At 45.7% G+C, this 20,487-nt stretch overlaps 1 protein-coding gene across 10 annotated transcripts in view; it reads right to left on the reverse strand.

The window, feature by feature from the left end:
• Positions 1-20,487, reverse strand: part of ENPP2 (ectonucleotide pyrophosphatase/phosphodiesterase 2) — a 70,887-nt gene that overhangs the window by 49,994 nt on the left and 406 nt on the right. For 4 of the 10 annotated variants that reach the window (XM_068933173.1, XM_068933175.1, XM_068933174.1 and 1 more), the window contains exons 2-3: positions 7,521-7,623; positions 1,542-1,697 (exon numbers count right to left, since the gene is read on the reverse strand). In XM_068933173.1, the coding sequence (XP_068789274.1) occupies positions 1,542-1,697; positions 7,521-7,623 (259 nt within the window). Of the gene's footprint in view, positions 1-1,541; positions 1,698-7,520; positions 7,624-7,926; positions 8,381-8,525; positions 9,043-20,487 lie in introns of those variants that run through there. The other 6 variants (XM_068933168.1, XM_068933169.1, XM_068933171.1 and 3 more) reach the window with 6 other exon arrangements.

Here is a 20,487-nt window from a genome sequence, read left to right on the forward strand (position 1 = left end):
CCTTTCTCATCTTGCAAATGAAGTCAGGATCCAAGGCCCTGTCTAAGTTAGGGCATTCTATCACGGGTACCAGTTTGCCAGACTTCAGAACAGGTCCTAAGGGTATATGGGTATGCTTTTCCATAAGTCCTGGCCCAAGCAACAGGAAACTTTAAAGATCACTTCAGACAACATGCACCCAGCAAAATATACAATGTACCCCCCCCCCACAACCTTCTCCTTACTGTGGGGCTTTGTTTCTATAAATATATAATATCGACAAACTGTAAAAGTGGTAACTGTCTTAATAAGTGCCTGTGGGAGTATACAATAATTTACATGACAGTTCACAGGTATCCATAGAGGTATGTGGATATGGTACGCTGTGGACAGGAGGCTGAGGAACCCCAAGTCTCTCCTTTTGTAGCATTTTCTACTGTGCTGAAAAGCTTCAGAGCCTCACACTTTGTAGCCATTTACACCCAGGGGAAAACAGCATCAGCCTAAAATTCTGAACTTCTTGGCCCAGAACCAGATTAGTTCATAATTTTTTGGTACCAAGCTATTGAAACGATATCGCTACCTACAGAACTGAGGAAGTCAGGACTCTCAAACATGGCACATCCATAGGGCAATTATATTTTTAATCCTCAGACTTCTTTTCTGGCTGTTTAATAGGTGTAATTCTTTGATAAAGCAAGAAAAAGTTTAACAGCAGAAGTAGAGGGCACCTGTGTCAACTCTGACCACTGTACAAACATTCAAGGAGATGGGTACAACTAAGAACTTAAATGCAGTGTGTTAAGAAATAAAACATAACTCATGGCTCTCTTTGAAGTTGTCCTTGCCTATGAGTCATGAAAGAAAAAAAAAGAGAAAAAAAGAACTCTGCTGTATTTCCATTCCCCCGGGTCCACTGAAACGAAGCTGAACGTTTTTACCCATGGGTTATATGCATCCTCACAGCTGGAAATAAGAGTCTGGAGCAATGGTAACAAGCTCAAGTCCATCACCTGCAGCTCGCTTGGAGAGGACCTGCACAGCTGAAACACTCCCAGCTTCAGAGGCGCGTACACGAATAACCACACCACGCGGTCCACAAACCAGCGCTCAAGTACCAAGTTTATCACTTGGGACCAAAAAAAAAAAAAAAAAAAAAAAAGATGGCTGACCCTGACAGAGCCCCGTCCGGGATTTACCACGGCTATTTTCACTCCAGCCTGGAGGGGAAACGGGTGCCCGACTGCTGATTATTGTTTTTAACGAGCATCCGAAGATCTGCTTCTCAGGTGGGAGCTGCTACGAGGCGTACGCTGCCTTTCGCTGCCCGCCAAACCTCGGCGGAGCTGCGGGCAGCCCAGCCGCGAGGAGCGATCGGTACGCGTCCCTCCCGCTCCTCGCAAGGGAGCGCGGGCTGCGCGACGGGCCGAGCGGAGCCGAGCCTGCCGGGGGAGGCGAGGAGGGGACGCGGGTTACGGCAGGGCGCGCTGGCTTATAGCGGCGGCTGCCGGCCGCTCGCACAAGCCAGGCGTCAGCGGCGCAAGGCTGGAGCCCCATCGTACCTGTCTTTAAGCACAGATCATCAAAGTCGAAGCAGCAGCTGTTGTAGCTCTTGCACAGGTTGTCACAGCGGCAGCCAGGAGGCTCTGCCTCTTGAAGTTCAAAGCATCTGTTTTTGCAGGAGCCAGAGGTACTGATCCAGGGGGAATCTGACAGGACTGTGTGGAACAAGAAACAGGGCAACATCTGTCAGGCCGGCAGCAGCGGGACGCGACTGCTCAACCGGGAGCCACCGTGACGAGCGAAGCCTCAGCCGCCTTGTTAGGCGAAGGGAAGGGAAAAGGAAGAGGAGAAGGTTTGTTTGCAAAAGCAAAAACAAAACAAAAATCCAATAAATTCCAAAAAGGCTGCTCTTTTTGGAAAAAGGGGGAAAGCAGCGTGCTGCGATAACGTCCTGCAAACAGAGCTGGCTTTACCTCTGTAATAATCAAGAGAGCGTTAGCAGAAGCGTCCTGAAGCCCCCAAGGCCCACTTCCAGGAGCTGCAGCTATTCCTCAGAAGCAGGCCTTTGTCTGCAGAAACCAAGTGGCATTTTCATGGCTGGCTGCGCAGTTCGCTTAGGAAAGGGCTGCAGTTAATCTACGCGCAGTCAGCAGGACTTGGTTTGCTGTACTGGCAGGCGCCAAATCAACATCAAGCGTGAAAGAAAACTATAAGATGCCCTATAAATTAATGGGGAAATAAGGCAAGGCTTTTTGGTGAGCTTCTGCAGAGCATTAAATTATAAAATCTAAACAATGGCATATAAGAAAAAAAATCAATATATTTGATGCCTATAACTAAATGAAGGACTGCCAGTATGAAACCATGAAAACCATTAGACCAAAATAATCTATTAGTAAAGGCCCTTGTTGTCAAAGCTGATGTGTGCTTCCCTGCTCTTTTTCTCAAAACTTTATTTTATACACTTATCCTATCAGAGAATCCTACATGGCACCTTATGTAAAGCAGAAAAAACAAGCATTTGCTGCTCTCTAATGTTAATGATGTTTTTATGAAATAGACTACAACAAACGTATGCTATTCTTTAGAAACAGAGGTGTTACAAGGAAAACTGCACAATGTCTTTTGTTCCTTGAGAGACCTATTAAAATTAAGACTTAGATTTTCTTGGTGTTTGTTTTCTTTTAGACCACGTTTTGGTTGTGGCAAACCTCACAACGATTAGCAACACAGTTTTAAGAGAACTGATGCAATGGTACTTTTGGGAAACACTCTGGTCTTTTTTCATGTATATATATATATTTTTTTTCCCCTGCTCTTTTGCATAGCTGAAAGTTTAGTCTCCACATAAACTGAGGAATAGTGTCTTCCCAAATAAGAGGGCATTATCCCAACACTGTTAGAGGATATGGAAAGGATGATGGAGGGGGAGCTGGGAGGTGACACTACAGCTAAAGCAGACTTAGCTGATCTCCCACCCGCTTTGAACTCCAGCCTTACTGTTCAACCACTTGCTGTGCAGCGGCACTGGCACCGGTTGGACACCAGTATAAGCCAGCTGAGGGAGTTAACTTGGCAGAAAGTTAACCCTACAACAAGATAAGGGGGGAAAAAAAAAATCTGCCATGCTTACAGTGATGGATCATGACAGTTGCAAGACGCGTGCATATGACTGCTGGAAAAGGTAACAGTAGACACCTGTGTTGACCTCCCCTGCTTTTGTATGTTTTTCAGTCAACTCAGTAATGCTCACAGCAAGTAACCATGGCTTATTCACAATTAAGTTTTACTCTAGTTACATACCCTGTAAGAATGCCCTTAATGAGCCATCAATATTTCAGCCATCTGGAACTCCAGGGAGCTAACAGCAGCGTGTCTATTCAGGCAGCTCATGGACCATTACTTTCTTTGCCCCCATGAACAGACCACGAAGATATGTTAGAAAGTAATCACATGAGAATTGTTCCAAAGTACGCTAGCACTCAGATTTTCTTATCTAGAAGTCTTGCTCCTTATTCTTAAGGACAGCTGCTTTGTAACAAATGCTCCTGAAAATCTGTTGCTAAAGAATTTTTCTATGTTATTTAACCTCTGCCTCTATCATTCCTTTGCAAAGGTATGGTTTTTCTTGACATCCGAATTACAGATCTAAGAAGTTGCAAATCTGGACCCAAAAGGTAATATACTAGCGTACGCTATCTATCCCTTAACATTGTCATTGGCCTCTTCATGTCAAAGGTATGCTACCTGTAATAATCTTTAAATGAAAGGGAGACCATTTCTTAAGGTCAAAAGACACATGCCAACACATGTTTAGATGAACAAACGCTAAAATCGCCCGTGGAGGCTGTGGAACTTCCAACACCGGAGATTTTGAAGAACAGGTTAGGCAAAGACCTGTCAGGAGTAATTCTCTATACCGCAAGATATGGACAAGGTCTAGACAGCTGTTCAAGGTCCCTCCAGCTCCATCTTCTAAGACTGCAAGAAGGGTTACCATTTTACATGAGAAGGGTTTACCTGGCTACCTAGTCAGTTTTTTTTTTTTTTCCCACATCTCTGACAACCATGAGCTACAGTTTATTACTGATGTGACAAATTATCCAAAATGCCTTAGCACTTTCAAGTCACACCTCTTGAGTCAATGTAGGACACTTTACATATAGCAACACAAAGAGGACTTGCTTTAACTCCTCTGATCTCTGAATATATTAAGACCGTTCCATTGTTCATTACACTTGACCTTGCCTTTGCAGCCAGACCATGATTTTCAGGTCGCGCACAATGCTATGGCATGGGTACTGGTGCATGCAGAATAGTTTGAAAGTATATCATCAGGAGCTCCATCCATGGCGAGCATTTTCAAATTAACAGAAGTCCCTGCATGGAACAAACTCAAAACATTTCAAAATCCTTTTCAAAATTCCTAGATTCCTCCACAGCTCCTGCCATCAGACCTGCTTCCACACAGCAGGCAGATGCACCTCAACATCTGCAACAGAGCTTTTCACATCTTTTCCCACACTTTATTTTTAGCCAGCTGAGCTGAAAGCAGCCATCAAAGTATGATGCTGCTTTATCTCATGTGTCATCGATAAAAGAAGATACATGGGGCAATAGTGTCTTCTTGATTCAGTCCGTGGAGGTTATCACTATGAATGTGTGATATTCATCTTGGAAAGCACCCTAACAGATTACTTGGCCTAATTCCAACAGTAAAGAAAGGATCAGGTTTATTTCCAGTAATATTTCAGTCATAGGACTACACTATATAGACATGCTTACATAGTCTTTCCAGGAAGAGACTGCCTGGTAAGAATTTAGCATTTTCAACCTATATGGAACAACCAAATACCTAAATGTCTAGAAAACTCTAGAACACCAGTTTTGCTACATAACAATATTCATATTGTGAACTTGCATTTTCTTTCTTCAAACTGCCATTTCAATGAATAAATTTCAATTAAAAGTCATATAAAGTAAAAATACATCCTAACCATACTAATACAAGAAAGATCAGATTCCATTATTAGTGACACTCTTAAAAGTGCACTGGGGAGAAAAAGGAAAACTTCAATGTTACTCCTTTTGAGACTTAGGCTGTCATCCTGTCCTGACCAAGGAACATGCTTAAAGAGAGTATTAAGGCCATTTTTTTTCCTGAAAGCGCTTAACAAGAACTCTAGAAGACTCATACAGCAAACAACTTAAAGGCAAAGCTATGAAAAAGTAGCAGTCCTGGTTCTCTAATTTCCTTGCTCTTGAGCGTTTAAGTCAAACTTTTTTCATTGAAATATTTTGTTGGGTACAAACATTATCTCAAATGTATAAAAGCATACATATATATAAAAATATATACATTTATGAACACTTGAAAAGATAACAAGAGATTTTTTTTTCCTTTTTTTTTTTTTTTTAAACTCTTACAGTAGTACTTTGAAAAGTATGCGTGACTTAGAACAAAAATCATGTTGGTTTTGATTCATAAAGAACCTACACTAGATTAAAACAGAAATTTGCACATTATCATGGCATAACTCTGGAGAAAGAGCACATCAGACATGTACAGCAATGGTTCTCAACAAGACAGTGTTTTGTCAGGACAAAATAGCTAATTCTAAAGCACCAAGACACTTGGGAATACATAAGCCAAGACAGAGTGAAGCTGAAAGAGAACATACAGCAATCTTATTCTGGATATTTCATTGGCACGGGGCTTCTGAAGAAGTACAACTGGGAATCATACGACGACAAGAGCCTAAACAGATTCTGCGATCCCAGCATTTTTGTCTTGTTAAAGGAAGGCATATGTTCCAGCACAACAGTTTCCTTTCTCTTTCAGACAGGTGTGGCTATAATATTTTATTCTTAGCTATCACATCCAACTTTTTAACTGAAATAAAAGTAACTAGGCTAGCCTAAACAAACAAGGGACAAAACCCTCCCTTAGTCTTCTGTCTCTCATTGTTGCACCCTGGACTGGATTACTTCAATGCCACGTTCTGGTCCAATCCCAACTCAGTAAGTTTTCTCTAGACTGTCCAAAATACCCCACCTCCTGTCTTCTTGCAAGAGATCCTTTATTTCTTACTGTTCTCCTGGGATGCTGAGCTAAACCTCCAGCTATTGGAAACAGCAAGCAGCTACCGTTCCCAACCCTGTGGCACTGAGCAGCGTGCCGGTTGCCTCAATAGCGCTGGCACTGATGAGCTGCAACTGGTCCCCAATATCAGACCTTTGGGACTTCTGTAAAAGTTAACTGAGCAGCTCTGCCCCAGACCTCTGACAGCGTCCAGCAAAAGCAAAGCAACTGACAGTCAGGTGTTGAAGACGTGAAACGCAAGTCTTTCATGTCACTATTAAACACATTACCTAACTACTGTACAGTTAATGTACTAGGAGATAAAAATAGAAGGAAATTTGTTTTTCCAGTAAATTTGTTTTACTGCAATATAAATGCCAAAAGCAATAGCTACTACCTTTTTAGTTACCTAAAATGCCTCTGCTCAGTCATCAACAGCCTTGATTGTGGCTGTGATAAGACAGCAATTCTTGTGGAAGATAGCGGAAAGAAGGGATGCAGCTTCATTACCAGGGACACAACCAACTCAAGCCAAGGTAAGCAATTTTTAATGAAAATTCACAAGCTATCATTACAGACAGGTATCCCTAAATGAACTCCTTTCATTCCAGGTACGTTAACTGACTCTAAGTCAACGACTACAGGTTTCCTTTCTCCTGCCAAAGGAAGGAACAGAGACACAAGTCAAGCCTCCCTAAAATAATAACAATAATAATAATAGACGACTTTTCCATTTTATATGTTTTTCCACTTGGACTACGCTTGAGCTCACAAACCCTTCTACTGCCCAGAAAGCAGACGACAGTCACTTCTGTGCCACACTCTTGCTTTCCTCCAAAGAGGGAAGGAGGAGACGAAAGAGAAACGCGCGCCTCCCCGCCAGCACCGCTGCTTCCCGCAGCTCCCGACGGGAAGCGGACACCTGCCGCGCGCGCCCCTGCCCTGGCCTGGCCTGGCCGCCGTCTCCCACTCGCCAAGCAGCGTGACCTCGTGAGCCACAGAAATCCCCAAAAGCCTTTCGCACAGGCGCTTCCTGAGAGCGGCCGCGTTAATCGAGATTACAGAAACCGCTTCCGCAGCTACCAGCGTAAAAAACCTCTGCCCTTAAAGCCAGCTGTTTCTTTTGGTCCTAGGAGGAAGCTACGCAGGGTGCAAACGTCGCAAACGCTGCCTAACAGCTGATGAGCCTGGTCTCTGCGGGGCTGACAGGGCTCAGTCCTAAAATAAGCGACATTCTCCATAGTCACATGCACACAGAGCAAAAGTTTAAGTAAATAGGAGACCTATAGGTGAGTCCCAAAGGTCAACTGACTCAGGCTCGGCGAGTTATTTATTCTTCACTATATCCTAGAGGTAAAAGGAACAAGCAAACTACTGTTTCGGAGTAGGAGTGGTTTCTAGCCACAGTATATAACATAAGGGTATTGCGATGAAAAATTTATGTTGGTTACTGTACCTGAGACTGGGCCCTCATCCCATTCTTCAGATCTCCTAAACCGATTTGTTGTAAATCCCATGCAGACATTTACTCCAAAGGCAAACGCAAATAAAGATATAACCTGCAAAAGCAAAACAGCAAAGCGATCAGACCGCGCAAAACCCAGGACGTTTCAAGTCAAGAGCGTTACTACTCAGATGGTGGAGGTGGTCCTCCGCGCGTTGGAGCTCCCCAGCCCTGCAGCTCCCAGCGCTGGCGTGGGAACTGGCAGAGCCGGTCACCAGTTCAGAGCAACGCAAACCAGAAGGGGTTTATGAATAAAACATCTCTTTTTGCAGCTGAAACGCTTCTTTCTGCGGGAACTTATTCAAGAGAGACAGGCTACTCCTCCTCTAAAAGCAAACACGCTGCTTTCCTCCCCTACCTGATGCAAGTGGAAGCAGCTTCTCCTAGCCATACTAGAGGATTCTTGAAAAGCCCTCGCCGTGCGTGCTCTTTTTCTTTATACGGAGCGCAGTGCTCTGTTTGCTCTGGAGTTCGGGCTATTAGGCTACAACTAATCCCACCTGGTGAGGTTGACAGGCTCGTGTGATTTGTCCAGGGGGTGATTTCATCATGTTTCACTCACAAATCGCAGCTCCGAGTGCAAGAAGCTCCAGGCATCATCCCTCGCTGCGCCCTCCCCCCAAACACACACACACACACACACACACACACACACACACGCGCGCTTTTATGTGGTTTCCTCTGGCAAAGCAGGATTTTCTTATGCTGCTGCGGCCAATAGCTGTGCGGGGTGGTTTTCAGCCTCCTCGCAGAAGTAACATGCTTAAAAGAGAAACCAAATGCGTTTGCATCTGGCTAAAAGCAGCCGGGGGGGGGGGGGGGGGACGGGGGAAGCTCCGTGGAGCTGTGAAATGACCCCCCCCGCCCCCCGAGGATGTCACACAGCGCTCCGGCGAGCGTCGCTGCGCGGGGTCTCGGCGCACGGGCAGGCGCAGGCAGCCGAGCGCCGCTGCTGACCTTGTGACAGCCGTACGCTTTTGTGAGCTCCGTCCCCAGCCGCATTCGTCGAGGCTGCTCCTAACGTTTCAGGGCGTGCAGAGTTGCTTAAACTGGGGGCAAGCACAGAGCATGCATAGGGTTTGCCCCCCCCCCCCCGCCCCGCTCCCCTGCGCTGCTGCTGCGGTGCAAGCTGCAGAGGGACGTGCTTGCAGGCAGCGTTATCTGCACGGCTCCAAGCCCCGGCGTTTGGGAGAGGAAGGGAAATGACGCGTTGCCTCTGCCCCGCGCTTTCCCGTTTGCAGCGGCAGCAGCGGCAGCAGCAGTAGCAGCAGCAGCAGCGGCAGCAGCGGCAGCAGCAGCAGCAAGCTCCGTTGTTCTGATAAGCGCTGCTGTTCGCGGAGCGGAGGATAATGCTGAGCGGAATTACGGTTCGAATCAGTGGCTTCAATATTATTTGCCGAGGCAAACTATGTGCTAGCGCCGCTCCCCGCCTTTGTGTCTGATGAAAGCCTCTTTCATTAAAGCGTTTACTAGCAATTACATTTAAAGGGGCAGAGCCAAGGTTCGTAAGCCTGCAAATGGACTTGGCTTCCCCTGGGACTTGTCCCATATTGAACGCTTGCGTTAAGAAAGCCAGTATAATTTGCTGTAAACCGTGTGGCGGTATTAAACACAAGTCTGAGCTTTCTTTAGGAGTGCGTTTTACCTGCTGCGGTATCTGCCCTCCCCTTTACAGGGCAGAGGCTAAAAATCACTGCTGTTTGCTACCCACGTCTTATCGGACTGCCACCCTCAGCTAGGAGCTGATCCTTTTTTATGCAGCTTGTTAACAAAAAGCGGCTCCATTGTGCAGCTGTATCTTTGCGCTGCAAGCCTCCGGGAAATGCAATTAGGCTGGGAAGAGCTAGATGTTAGCTACTGCAGGACATTGTATTCCTCTCCTTTGCACTGGCCAGAGAAAAGGCGTAAAGTCAAGACTCGTCTCCTAATTTTCACTTCACTACTAGCTGATTGGAAAAGGAAGTAGGCAACTGAACTATAGGCTGCATCACATGCTGAAGGCAATCTCCTTCTAGCAAAAAACTGCACAGAGTTCTAGAGAAACGCGATCACCAACATTGTTACTAGCTGTTCCTACAAAATCCTTAGCCTCTGATATATCCTGCATTTAAATGACTGCATCCCATGCACTAGGTAAGTACAGCAGTGCACGACAGTAGCATAAGGGAAACAAAAGGCATCACACACAAAAATCTCTTTAACAGTGTTGCATATCACAGTTGATGAAGTTCGTAATGGCAGAATAATAAAAATAAAGGCAGAACATGGCACTCAGCAGACCCAAGCTCTCTCCCAGCCTGTGACTCTTGGCTCACTGAGTTACCTAGGCAAAACACAGCTCAGGTTTCAAATCTGGTGACCAATTCTGAGTGCCCAAACTAACGTGTCCAGCCTCATTTTCGGGTGTATTGAACGCTTGCAGCTCCTGCCTATCTTCTTACTCTTCCTAATGTGCAGGTGCTCTGTTCTTCTGAAGGAAAGTTCTTAGCTAAGTTGAAAATGGCAACCTGGAAAAATACAATGTGAAACAAACAATAAAAAAACAAAAAATACAGAAGCATGGATTACTCCTACTGATTTGAAAAAGCACCTCTCATTCATTCATTCATGTAACCTCTCTGGAGTTTGTAAGCTCTGCAAATACACATTAACAGAGGAGCTCATTTTAAGTTTCCTGGTCCATGCAGCAAGTATGTTACATTAATTAACTTTCTGTATAATATCCTTTGAAAACTACAGACGACAACCACTCTGAAATTGTTAACAACTTTCTTGTGTATTACGTAACACATTTTCCAGCAGCTCTGAATTGGCCTTGTACTCAAATGGACGACCTTCTTTTCGTAACAAGGATTCTGCCCAAAACCATCCCCCAGATGCACAAGGAACTTACTAACTTAAACAAGGACTAACAGTTCTGCTCAGGCAAAATTTCACTGTGGGGTTCACTGGTGATCAACTTTTTAATACGCAATTAATTATCATTTAACTCATCAAAATAAATACTATTGTTTAAAAAAAGAATAAAGAAGCAGTAATGTATAATGTATTTCTAGCTAGTATTATTCAGCAAGAATTGGAAACAGAATGCAGAGGTTCACTGCAGGTTTTAGGACTTAAAGGAAACACACTAAAAAGGAATTTTATCAAAATCAATAGACTATGAAATTCCTGTTCATCCGTTACTGTGCATAAGGATTGGCCTTTGGCTTTTATGGCTGTTTAATGTATATGATGTTATTGATTGTTTAACTCGGAATGCAAAACTTCCAAGCGGCCACTAGGTGACACTTTGAATGACAAGTTCATATTGCAGTTTTTCCCCAAAGTTACAAGATTTTCTGCTCTGCTACTCCATAGAGTTAGAGTTAATATTAAAAAAAGCAGTATATTCAGTCTAATAAAAATCAGATTTTTCATGAACAGTTTTTTAATGAGAAAAGAAAATGCAGAGGAAATCAAGTAAATTGGCTGAGTCAGATGCTGGGACAGGCTCCGAAGACACTAGGGTTTCTATCCACTCGCCTACACTTTGCACTGCTGGGTGCAGCACGAAATCCCCATCGGCTGACAGTGCACCGGGGAAAAGTTGCCAATAGCGTTGACAGCAACACCAAAAAGGTGAAGGACCTCGTCTCCAAGCTGAAGGTCCTCTTCCCCCTCCACACACCTTGCACGTATAGTTGTGGCCATGAAAAAAAGACTGGTCGGATACATGAAAAGGCAATTTCAAAGAACAAAACCTTTTGGTGAACTACAGAAATTCAATCCCCCAACTCAGGCAGCGTCCACGTCAAGTCTCCTCAGATAAAAGCGCTGTGAAACCAAATAAGCTTTCAGCAGCTGAAGAAGAAATGGAAAGATGTGGGTACTTCGCTGAAAACACCTGGCGTCTTTTCAGCAAAACTAACACAACAAAGAGGCACCGCATAACGAGAAAAGTGGATTCCTAGGAATAATGAGCTGTAAACCACATTTTTATAGTGCTTTACAGATCAAAACCAAATATCTTTGACCCTCGGCCAGCAAAGCAGTTTAAACCAGGATTATGATAGCAGGGTTGTGGCTGCGACTTGTGGTCCCTTGAGGCAGATGGTGACCGGTTCCTAACGAAAGCAAGAGGGGTTGACACGAAGCGATGGGAGCAAGACGGAGAGGGAAGAGGAAGCGAGCGCGCGAGGGCAAGGTCACCAGGAGGACAACGCCTGCCGTGTTAGCGAGTCCGAAGGCAAAAAGGGTGAGGAGAGCAGAGAGGAGCAAGCGCCCAGGCTGCTCAGAGGGCGTTAGCGGAGATCAGCCGGGGATCCGGGCCACAGCCGTACATGAGATCCAAGAAACTGGGATAGACAGCCTTGGGGGAAGGCCGGCCAGGCGGCCAGGGCGCCGGGGGAAACATCGCGGAGGAGCCTAAGCGCCGGAGGCCTTAGCAGAGCGGCCTGGTTAGCTGGAGAAAGGAGACAAATGTTCGATGACCTGAGGAAAGGGCATCTCCTCTTCCAGCGCTCCTACCACTGCCAGGCCATCCGATCGCACGCGAGGTGTTAGGCCTGTGACCCTCGCCGCAGCGTTGGTGCTACTCCGGCCTACGTACGCGTTCCTCAGCTTCCAGGCAACGGCGGATGCCCTTACACGTTTCCAGTCGAATCGCTGGTCGATAGTCTTCTTGTGAAGAAGGGCTAAAGCGTGGTGCTGTCAGTTCACAACTGCGTTTCTCACTTCAGATGATTACACGCAAAAATTCTGGCGTGCAAGCTATCCCGAGGCGAAGCAAAACCACGTCTGCACGCCTGACGCGAGCGCAACGTGAGAGCAGGAAAGCTGAGAGGCGTTTCCAACGCCGCCAGCGCGGGGCCAAGTACGCCTGCAGCTTCCCACCCTTCTGTTTTTCGCTGTCCCCAGACGTGACTAACCTCGCAGGGGGCCCCCGGGGCGCGGTGGCGAGCGCCACGGGCGTGAGGTGCGCGCGCGGGAGGAGGGGGAACAGACCAAAGCTGGGAATACTACTTAAAGATGGAGTTAAACCGGTATCCTCGACTTCAGGTCGTGTCCCTGTTTTTTATTCATGTATCTTGTACATGCACCCTTCACCACGTTTAATTTTGTTTTTTATTTCTTCAGTTCAACAATTAGCTTTGACCTCTCCGAGCGTGTGTAAAACTTCCCGTGAGGACGTCTACAATCGTCCCGCAACATATTCCTCCCACTTAATCACAGCTGCCCCCAGCCCAAAGCCCATTCTGGCGCACTCTTCCGGCTCGAGGCTTGTTTATGCAGAAAAAACTTCCAAGTGCTAGTCTCTCCGCTACAACTGCAATGTGGATATAATTAATAGAGATTTGTTTACTTTTATACTTTTCTCTTTGCCAAACAAGTGTTTGCTTGTTTTAAATCTCTCTCTTTAAATATTGCAGCACTTGGATCAAGAAAGAAATATTTGAATTATCATTTTTCTTCTCGTGACTTCCCGTCTATTTTTCTTGATCTAAAAAGACGCTGGTATTTTCTAAATAGCAAAATCCTATTCTATTTCGGTTTAAAGAGATAGGCCACCACAAATACCTGTTCTCAGCTTGCCTGTAATTGGAGCTGTGGACACCCATGCTCTCCAGCACCAATACTTCTTCTGGGGAAGAAGCAATGTGGGATGAGGCTAGGACAGAGGATTGCCCCACAGCAACAGAGGGGAATGCTCTCATGTGGGCACATTTTCCTTTTGTTTCTATGTATGGTTGCACCAGGAAGCATTTCAGGACTGAAGAAGTCACTACTATCACAGAGATCTAGAAGTGTCTATCTGCGAAAGCTTTTTCGGCATGGTAAATGAACGCCTGAACATACGATTGCAACGCTGCAGTCCAGTGAGGGGCTATAACAGCGCTGCAGACAACAGAAAACAAGGCTGTTGGCCCTCGGGGACCTGAACCTACCTCCCATGCGTGTAGTTCTGATTCAAGCTCACAGCTGGTTTACTCCCGTAGGGGCTGCAAGACTGCAACGCTAAACGCAACTAGTCCAGCATAAAGAAAAGGAACTCCTCTATTAAAAGAAAAACTCAAGAAATCGGTGCAGCTGACAAAGAAGAAAGGTCCTCTGAAAATGAAAAATATAACCATTATTAAAAGTTGGCTGAACTCCCTGAGGTGGTTCACTGAACGGCCCCACGAACGCTTAGGCGGAGGAGGATGCAACAGGGACTGCGCGGGCTGCTGCTGCCAGAGACAGGCTGGAGGATACATCTAACACACTTGCTTCAACCTGCAGGCTCATTTTGAGGGCACTGTTTTATGGTCGAGAGACTCATCTTTATAGTTTACAGAAGCTGAAGCTGCCTCCAGCTGCTGGGAGGACTGAGGTATCTGACCTGGAAATACCTGGCTGTCGTGCCCTTTCCCTTCAGAGCAGACATAAAAGCAGCGGGGAGAGTCCCAGTAGCAGAGGTCTGCCAGCAGTCCCCGCAGACTCGCTATTCCTCGCCTCATCCCCACGTGCAAAGTCACCTCCCTCTGCACCAAACTCTAGCTCTTAGGGCCACACTGCGAGTCAAAAACAAGTTAAAACAAATTCCCTTCCTTTCACAGGGTTTCAAAGTCGGGTGAGCTCCCTGAGCTGGCTCTGAGCCCTGCAGGTAGCGTGGGTGCAAGAGGCAGCGAGCAGCGAGCGGGACTGGCGCCAAGCGCTAGGGAAGGGGCATCCCGGCGCCAGGGTCCGGCGAGGGCAGAGCAGGGACGAGGCAGCTCCGCTCCTCCCTCCGCCGGCTGCCTCCCAGCAGCGGTACGGCAGCTCGCGCCCGGCTCGCAGTGTTTCTGAGTAAGCATCTGCCTCAGCCTTTTTTAATGGCAAAGTACAAAAGCTTAAAAACAATTAATTACTTTTTAGGTCATTTCAGACAGATGGGCCATTTTCCAAACATCACAAATTTTCCCAAGAGTTGAACTGTGTCACCACTACTGTAGTCAAACGCCAGCTTTTTTTCTGATTACAGCTGAGTGCAAAGATGACAAATGTAAGAACAAAGGGAAAAACATCCTGTTGGAGCAGTACTCCCTGTTTTCTCAGGGTGAGAAAAGTAGAAATGACATTTCAACAACAAAACAATGTGATCCTTTGCTGGACTCCTTTTAATCCCGTATCATAATATGTAACTGAAAAAATTTCAAGCTCTGAAGGAATGCAATATAAAGTGTGGAGGAAGTGCTACTAAGTAAAAATATGCAGCTCTATGCTAGCATGGTTCTGGATTTTTTCATAAGGATTATCAAGGGGATTTTTTTGTTGTAGATATTTTTCACCTTTGTAGCATAAAACTGTAGAAAGGAATAAAGGCAGTCATTTTTTATAGATTAGACAAGTTAACTGTAGGGAAACTCTAGCCACTTAAATATTAATAGATCTCCTCAATATATTAAAGCAGATAATCTTACTGTGTTTTGTTTCTCTGATTCAGCTTTTTTCCATCCAACTATGAGAGATTTTCAGAAATAATCTTTTGCTCAGTTTAATGATTCCTGACTGCTGTACAATAAAAGCAAGTTATAGTTGCTCAGCCTTTGCAGAAAAGATATATCTCCTCCCCACCCCAGTAAATCTCATGAAGAGCCTCGGCAGAGGCACCTCCTTCTCCAGGAGCTGACCATCCCCAGCTGCCTCTCTGCTGCCCATCTGCGCGACCCCTTACTGACTGCTCTTCCTCCAGCCTCATTTGGAGAGATAGTATGATTAAATCACTTCTATTTTTTTTTTCTTTCTTTTTAACAGAAAACTTTCGGCAAGGGAGCAGGGATGGGTGATGGAAATAGGCTGAGCACAGCAATATATTCTTCAGACTTCAGCTGCGCACCTGAAAAGGAGCAGCTCTACCCCTCAGGCTAACCAGGTTCACTTTGCACTGAAACAGAGCAGGATCATGTATATATTTCCTCTGAGGTAGCTTAAGCCATTACAGCTGTTTTAAAAGTGAGTATGTGACTATAATCTCACCCCTACTGGTAAGCAACCTGAGCCTGCTGAAACATCTACTTGACTTTGCAGACGGTTCAGCATGTTTTTGGAAGGAATCAGGTTCTGATACCTTCTGACAACACTAGGAAAACCTCTGTTTTCATTACTCTGGCGCTTTATGAATTAAACAACTCCAAAAGCCCCATCAAAGTGGCAGGTGACAGTGCAATCAGATCGCAGTGCTGTGCTAATGAGCCGGTACAGAAGACTCAGGGCAAAGGTGTGGGCATTTTTTGCAGAGACAAAAGCTTCAGCAAATAAATGAGGCATGATAAACCAGGCCAGTAGCAAGTGCCAAGACAGCACTGTAAAAGAAAGGCACCCACTGTACCAGTACCGTCATCCCATGGAGAAATGCTGGACGAGGTGGGCAGAGCGGTGGAAGGGCAGAAGAAGAAATCTTGCATTTAGCGGGGTGAAAGAAGAGATAAAATATTACAGCGGAGCTCTGGAAGCTCCAGCGGAGGGAATTGTTCCTCCTATTGTCCTGTGTGGGGGACCAACGAGGAGGAAACCACCCTTAAGATCTCTAATCGATTGGTAAGGCTTCCGTTTGGGTTGTATGTTGCCACGCAATTCCAGTATAGGTTAAGGGACATTAAAAAATTAGAACCTATGCATTCTCTGGTCAAGCGCAGACAGCCTAAGTAATGCATCCTCTGGGGACCAGCAGCTAGCTAAGGTTTGGATGGTTTGAGCTGTTTCCTTTAAGAGAGGACTTAGATAGTGGGATCAAGTAATTCTTTGGTACAATCCTGTCGTTTACAAGGAATGTACAAAAAATGCTGTTTCCCTGAGCACGGAAAGGAATCCTTTTGTTCCAGATACCCAAAAGGCACTTAACCGCTTCCAACGCTTATCCTGAATGAAGGGCCATCAGCTCCAAGGAAATTTCGCCAGACTTTATAGCAGCACTCCCTTCCCCCATGCCGTCCCCCCTCCCCTCCACAAGCCCTCGGTTGTTGTCTCCTGTTGTCTCCGCTTTGCCTGTTGTCTTCCTGGCCTCCTTAGCTCTGAGGTCCCCATACGGCCCACCCTAAGGGAGACCAGAATTTCCAGGTGAGCCAGCCTTAATTATTTACAAAGATTTGTCTCACCAGGACATTTCCACCTCACTCCTTCAAAATAGCTTTATTTTCATCCAAATCTACCAGGAGGTTTTTATTTCTTCCAGCTAAAATATCTTTCGGGTGGTGTCTGAAACCCTGTCCAGAAATGCTGGGACAACAGGCTCAGGCGAGGAGGCCATTCCTGCCCGGCCTCCGCCGCGCTGCCAGGCAGAGGCGCAGGGATTCGCTAAAGCTCCAGCGGCTGCAATCGCAGTTTCTCTGCCCGAGCGTAGGCAGCCCCCAACCCTGACCTGGGGGAAAGATTAATGGCCCAGTTCCTCTGCTGCTACTGCAGCACTGGTTCCTCCCTGCCAGCCTATCAGGGCACCAGTAACCCCCATCAGCCCTAGGCCCCTTCCCCGTTCTCCTACTCTGGCCAGAAAACTTTTTCAAGGTGTCCCGTTCATCAGCTGCACCAGGCATTCACAGCTGGTACAACTGACAAGGCTTTTCTCCAAGGAGAAATACACAGCAAGTGATTAAATATTTTGATGATAGCAATTTCTACCTTGAAATTCTCTTTATGCTCTTTTCCCTTTTGTGGCTAGTTTTCAAGAGTGGCGGTGCTTACTGCTGTACCAAAACCCCTTTCTGCCTCAAGGACTCGCACTTAAACGCGGCGGTTTGGTGTATTCTGAAGAGCTGAGCTGCTGGAGTCAAGTCGCTGGGGGCACATCGAGCGAGCGAGCGAGCTGTGTGGCATTTGTAGGCTGTATTCCTCCCTGCTGCTTTGTTATGCCATTCGCAAAGTGCTGAGGAAAGTGTTCAAATCCTGTCCCAGGTCTGTGCGGGGCTCACTATAAAACGTAGAGAGATTCACCAGGGCAGCCTGGCCGGAAGTATTCTGCCCATGCATTCGGCAGTATACCACACACTGATTCTTAAAACTTCTGCTATAGCATGGAGACAGCAGTAAAATCACCCTGTTTTCAGGTCTGCATGTACTACCCCCTTCCAAATTATTCATGCCTGGCAAAAGAATGACCTGCTGGGCTAGCATGTGTTTATAGCACGTGGATGGACCCATCCTGGCATACCTCCTCCCCATGTAGTCCTGGCTAAGTGTAGTCTGCAAACACTGTAGCTGGGCAGCATACAAAACATGCCCTAGAGCTGTCCTTCTACCTGCTTTTTGACAGATGCCAATACAAAACCAGAAGCTCGAGATCTGACTTTAGATAGAAAACCTGTATGAACAAAGCGGTATTAGGCAGGATGGTTAACACATGCTGACTTCTTGGAGTACTGCAGAGCTGAGAGGAAGACCCTCAGCTGAATGTACTATTTAACAACAAGCAGCAAGAAATAAAGGACCACAAAGAGAATAAAACAGGAAATTGCAGTAATGGGGATGGGATGTAACTGCTGTGGGAGTGAGGATTTCAGAAGAAAAATGGCAGGAACAACTCTGGCAGCATTCCACAAATGATATGCAGGCTCCTACACCCGATGACGTGGGAGGAAAAAATAAGGTTATGGTCAAGGATGCGTTCCCAAGACCTCAACTTCGCACACACACGCACACACGCACACGCACACACATACAAGAGTTAACGAAGAGGAGATAGCAAAGCCAGAGATGGCTTCTGAAACAAGAAGGCTTTCAGCTTAAAGTCTTTTAATAGTGAAAAAATACATGGAAACATAAGTTCAGAGGGTGAGAGTCCAGAAATGAATAATGTTGTGCATTGTACATGTACATACATATGAGGTTGAGGTTTAAGGCTCCAAATGAAAACTCTCTACGAAAATTATATGAAAACTCTCTATGAAATTATATAAACAGAGGAGAAAGCTTAGAGATGAAACCTGACGTACTTTACAATAAAAAGAGTGGAAGGAGGACATAAAGTGTCCAACAGAAATGAAAAGAGAAGGACTAGACTGAAACTGCAGAGGAGGCAGCTGGGGACGCAATTTCCTGTCCCAATCACACATGACAGAAAGACGCATCTGCAATAGTACAGAAGTTTGGTTTGGCTCAAACAGGGCTAGGAGACTGAAGCTGAGCCTACCTGCTATTACTTTATATTTTCGGTCTCTTTTCATCCAACTTTTATGTACAGCAACTGGGATTTCTAAGCATTTCTTCACACTTGGGAACAATATCACTATCTGGAAATAAGAAGGCTGCTAGGGCAAAAGACCATTTACCACAAATCCTTCTGATGGAATTTAATCATTACCCAACAGCAAAACATTTCTCTGATGCTCATAGGGCCCATCTGTTCTTGCGTATTTATTTATTTACATTTCTTAGTGTACTGAAGCAAGTTTCCCTGTTTTCTACCACTCTAAAGGCATGGAGCGCGCACATTTTGCAGCTTTGAAGGCAAAGAAAGGCTGCGAGATCACTGGCCCTGACACCCCCTAAACACGGTCACCATCGCCCCACGCATCGAGCCCATGGGAAGGACCTGCAGAGGCAGGCGATGCCGCCGGTGCCACTGCTCCGGCTTTGCACACCACAAGGCACTAGGTTATAGGTGTGTCGGTAATAACAGGCATTGCTCCGTTTGTATAAGTGACCTATTAATTTGCTGAAGTGCCCTAAATTAGCAATTAGAAAGGGTGTGGGAATGTGGAGTCCCTGGCCCTAGCCCGAGCTCTGTGAGTAACAGTCTCACGCTGCCGCGTTTCATGCACCTCTAAGAGGTGTTCGCTACCTCTGCTTCCCGTTCAGCGCGTGCCGGTGCATTACATTTGACATCCTCGGATAAAGCCTCTCACGGGAGCGGGGTTATTCAGAGTTACAGCTTTCAAGAATGATGCTCATATAGCTTTAGCTATCTGGCATCCCAGCTCAGCCGGCTTCCTTTACAAATAACTGGAAAACTCCTCGCTGCAGTGACTTTAAACTCACAGTTCAACCATCATATTACGTCCTCTGAAATGAGGCAAGATTTTGCAGAATACATATCGCTACCCTAATGCGATACTGACTTGTTTTCTTAACGTCCTAGACAGGCCTGCCTCCTAGGGAGGAAATTTATACAGCCTTGGGCTTCAGGAGAAACTCCTTCTTAGCCCCAAAACTTCTGCAGCTGTCTCTGAATAGTTCAGCAGGTGACTTGCGCGCAGCCCCCTGTTCAAGGCAGGGTCAGCCTCTTTTTCTTCCTTTCTTTCCCTTTTTTTTCCCTTTCTTTTATTTTTATTTTCAGCGCACTCTAAAAATTACTAAAGTTATTACAATTCCCATCACACAGAGGAGAGCTACAAAGGATGAACTGTTTGAATAACTCCATATTAACTTGGGTCCCTAATCAGCACTTTGCACCTGCGGCACAGGGAGTTATGAAAAGTTAACAGACCCTTGAGGTGTCACTACTCTGATTAAAGAAATTCATATCTTTGCCGTGGAAAAAAGGCTTAGGTAGAGGTGCCTGTAATGGGAACCTTATTTAGACAGATTGCCTTGAAGCCCAGCACTTTACTAGTACAGTCCAGACAGTGCAAATTTTAATATAAATCAAAAGCCAAATGATGTGCAAGTTAAACTCATAATTACTTATTCCCATAACACTAAGACTGTAGAAAGCAAATACAAACAAAACACAATCAGCTTTACTTGTGCCTGGACTGGGTGCTGATTTTAACATCATTATAAGGTAACTAGATATGAAAGGCAATTTATATTAAAAAGATTAAAAGAGAAGGCTATCTTCATAATGCAAAACAAGCAATAATAGAGCCACTATGTTTTTTTAAAAGTATACATCTTTGTGCATTAAATAAAAGCCTCTGCTTGGATTCTGGATGGAAAGGCTTGCATCGTCGCCCCCGAAGGCACGCTGAGAGGACTTTCAACTGGC

Source organism: Struthio camelus, chromosome 2 (genome assembly GCF_040807025.1).
Source record: "Struthio camelus isolate bStrCam1 chromosome 2, bStrCam1.hap1, whole genome shotgun sequence".
NCBI lineage: Eukaryota > Metazoa > Chordata > Aves > Struthioniformes > Struthionidae > Struthio > Struthio camelus.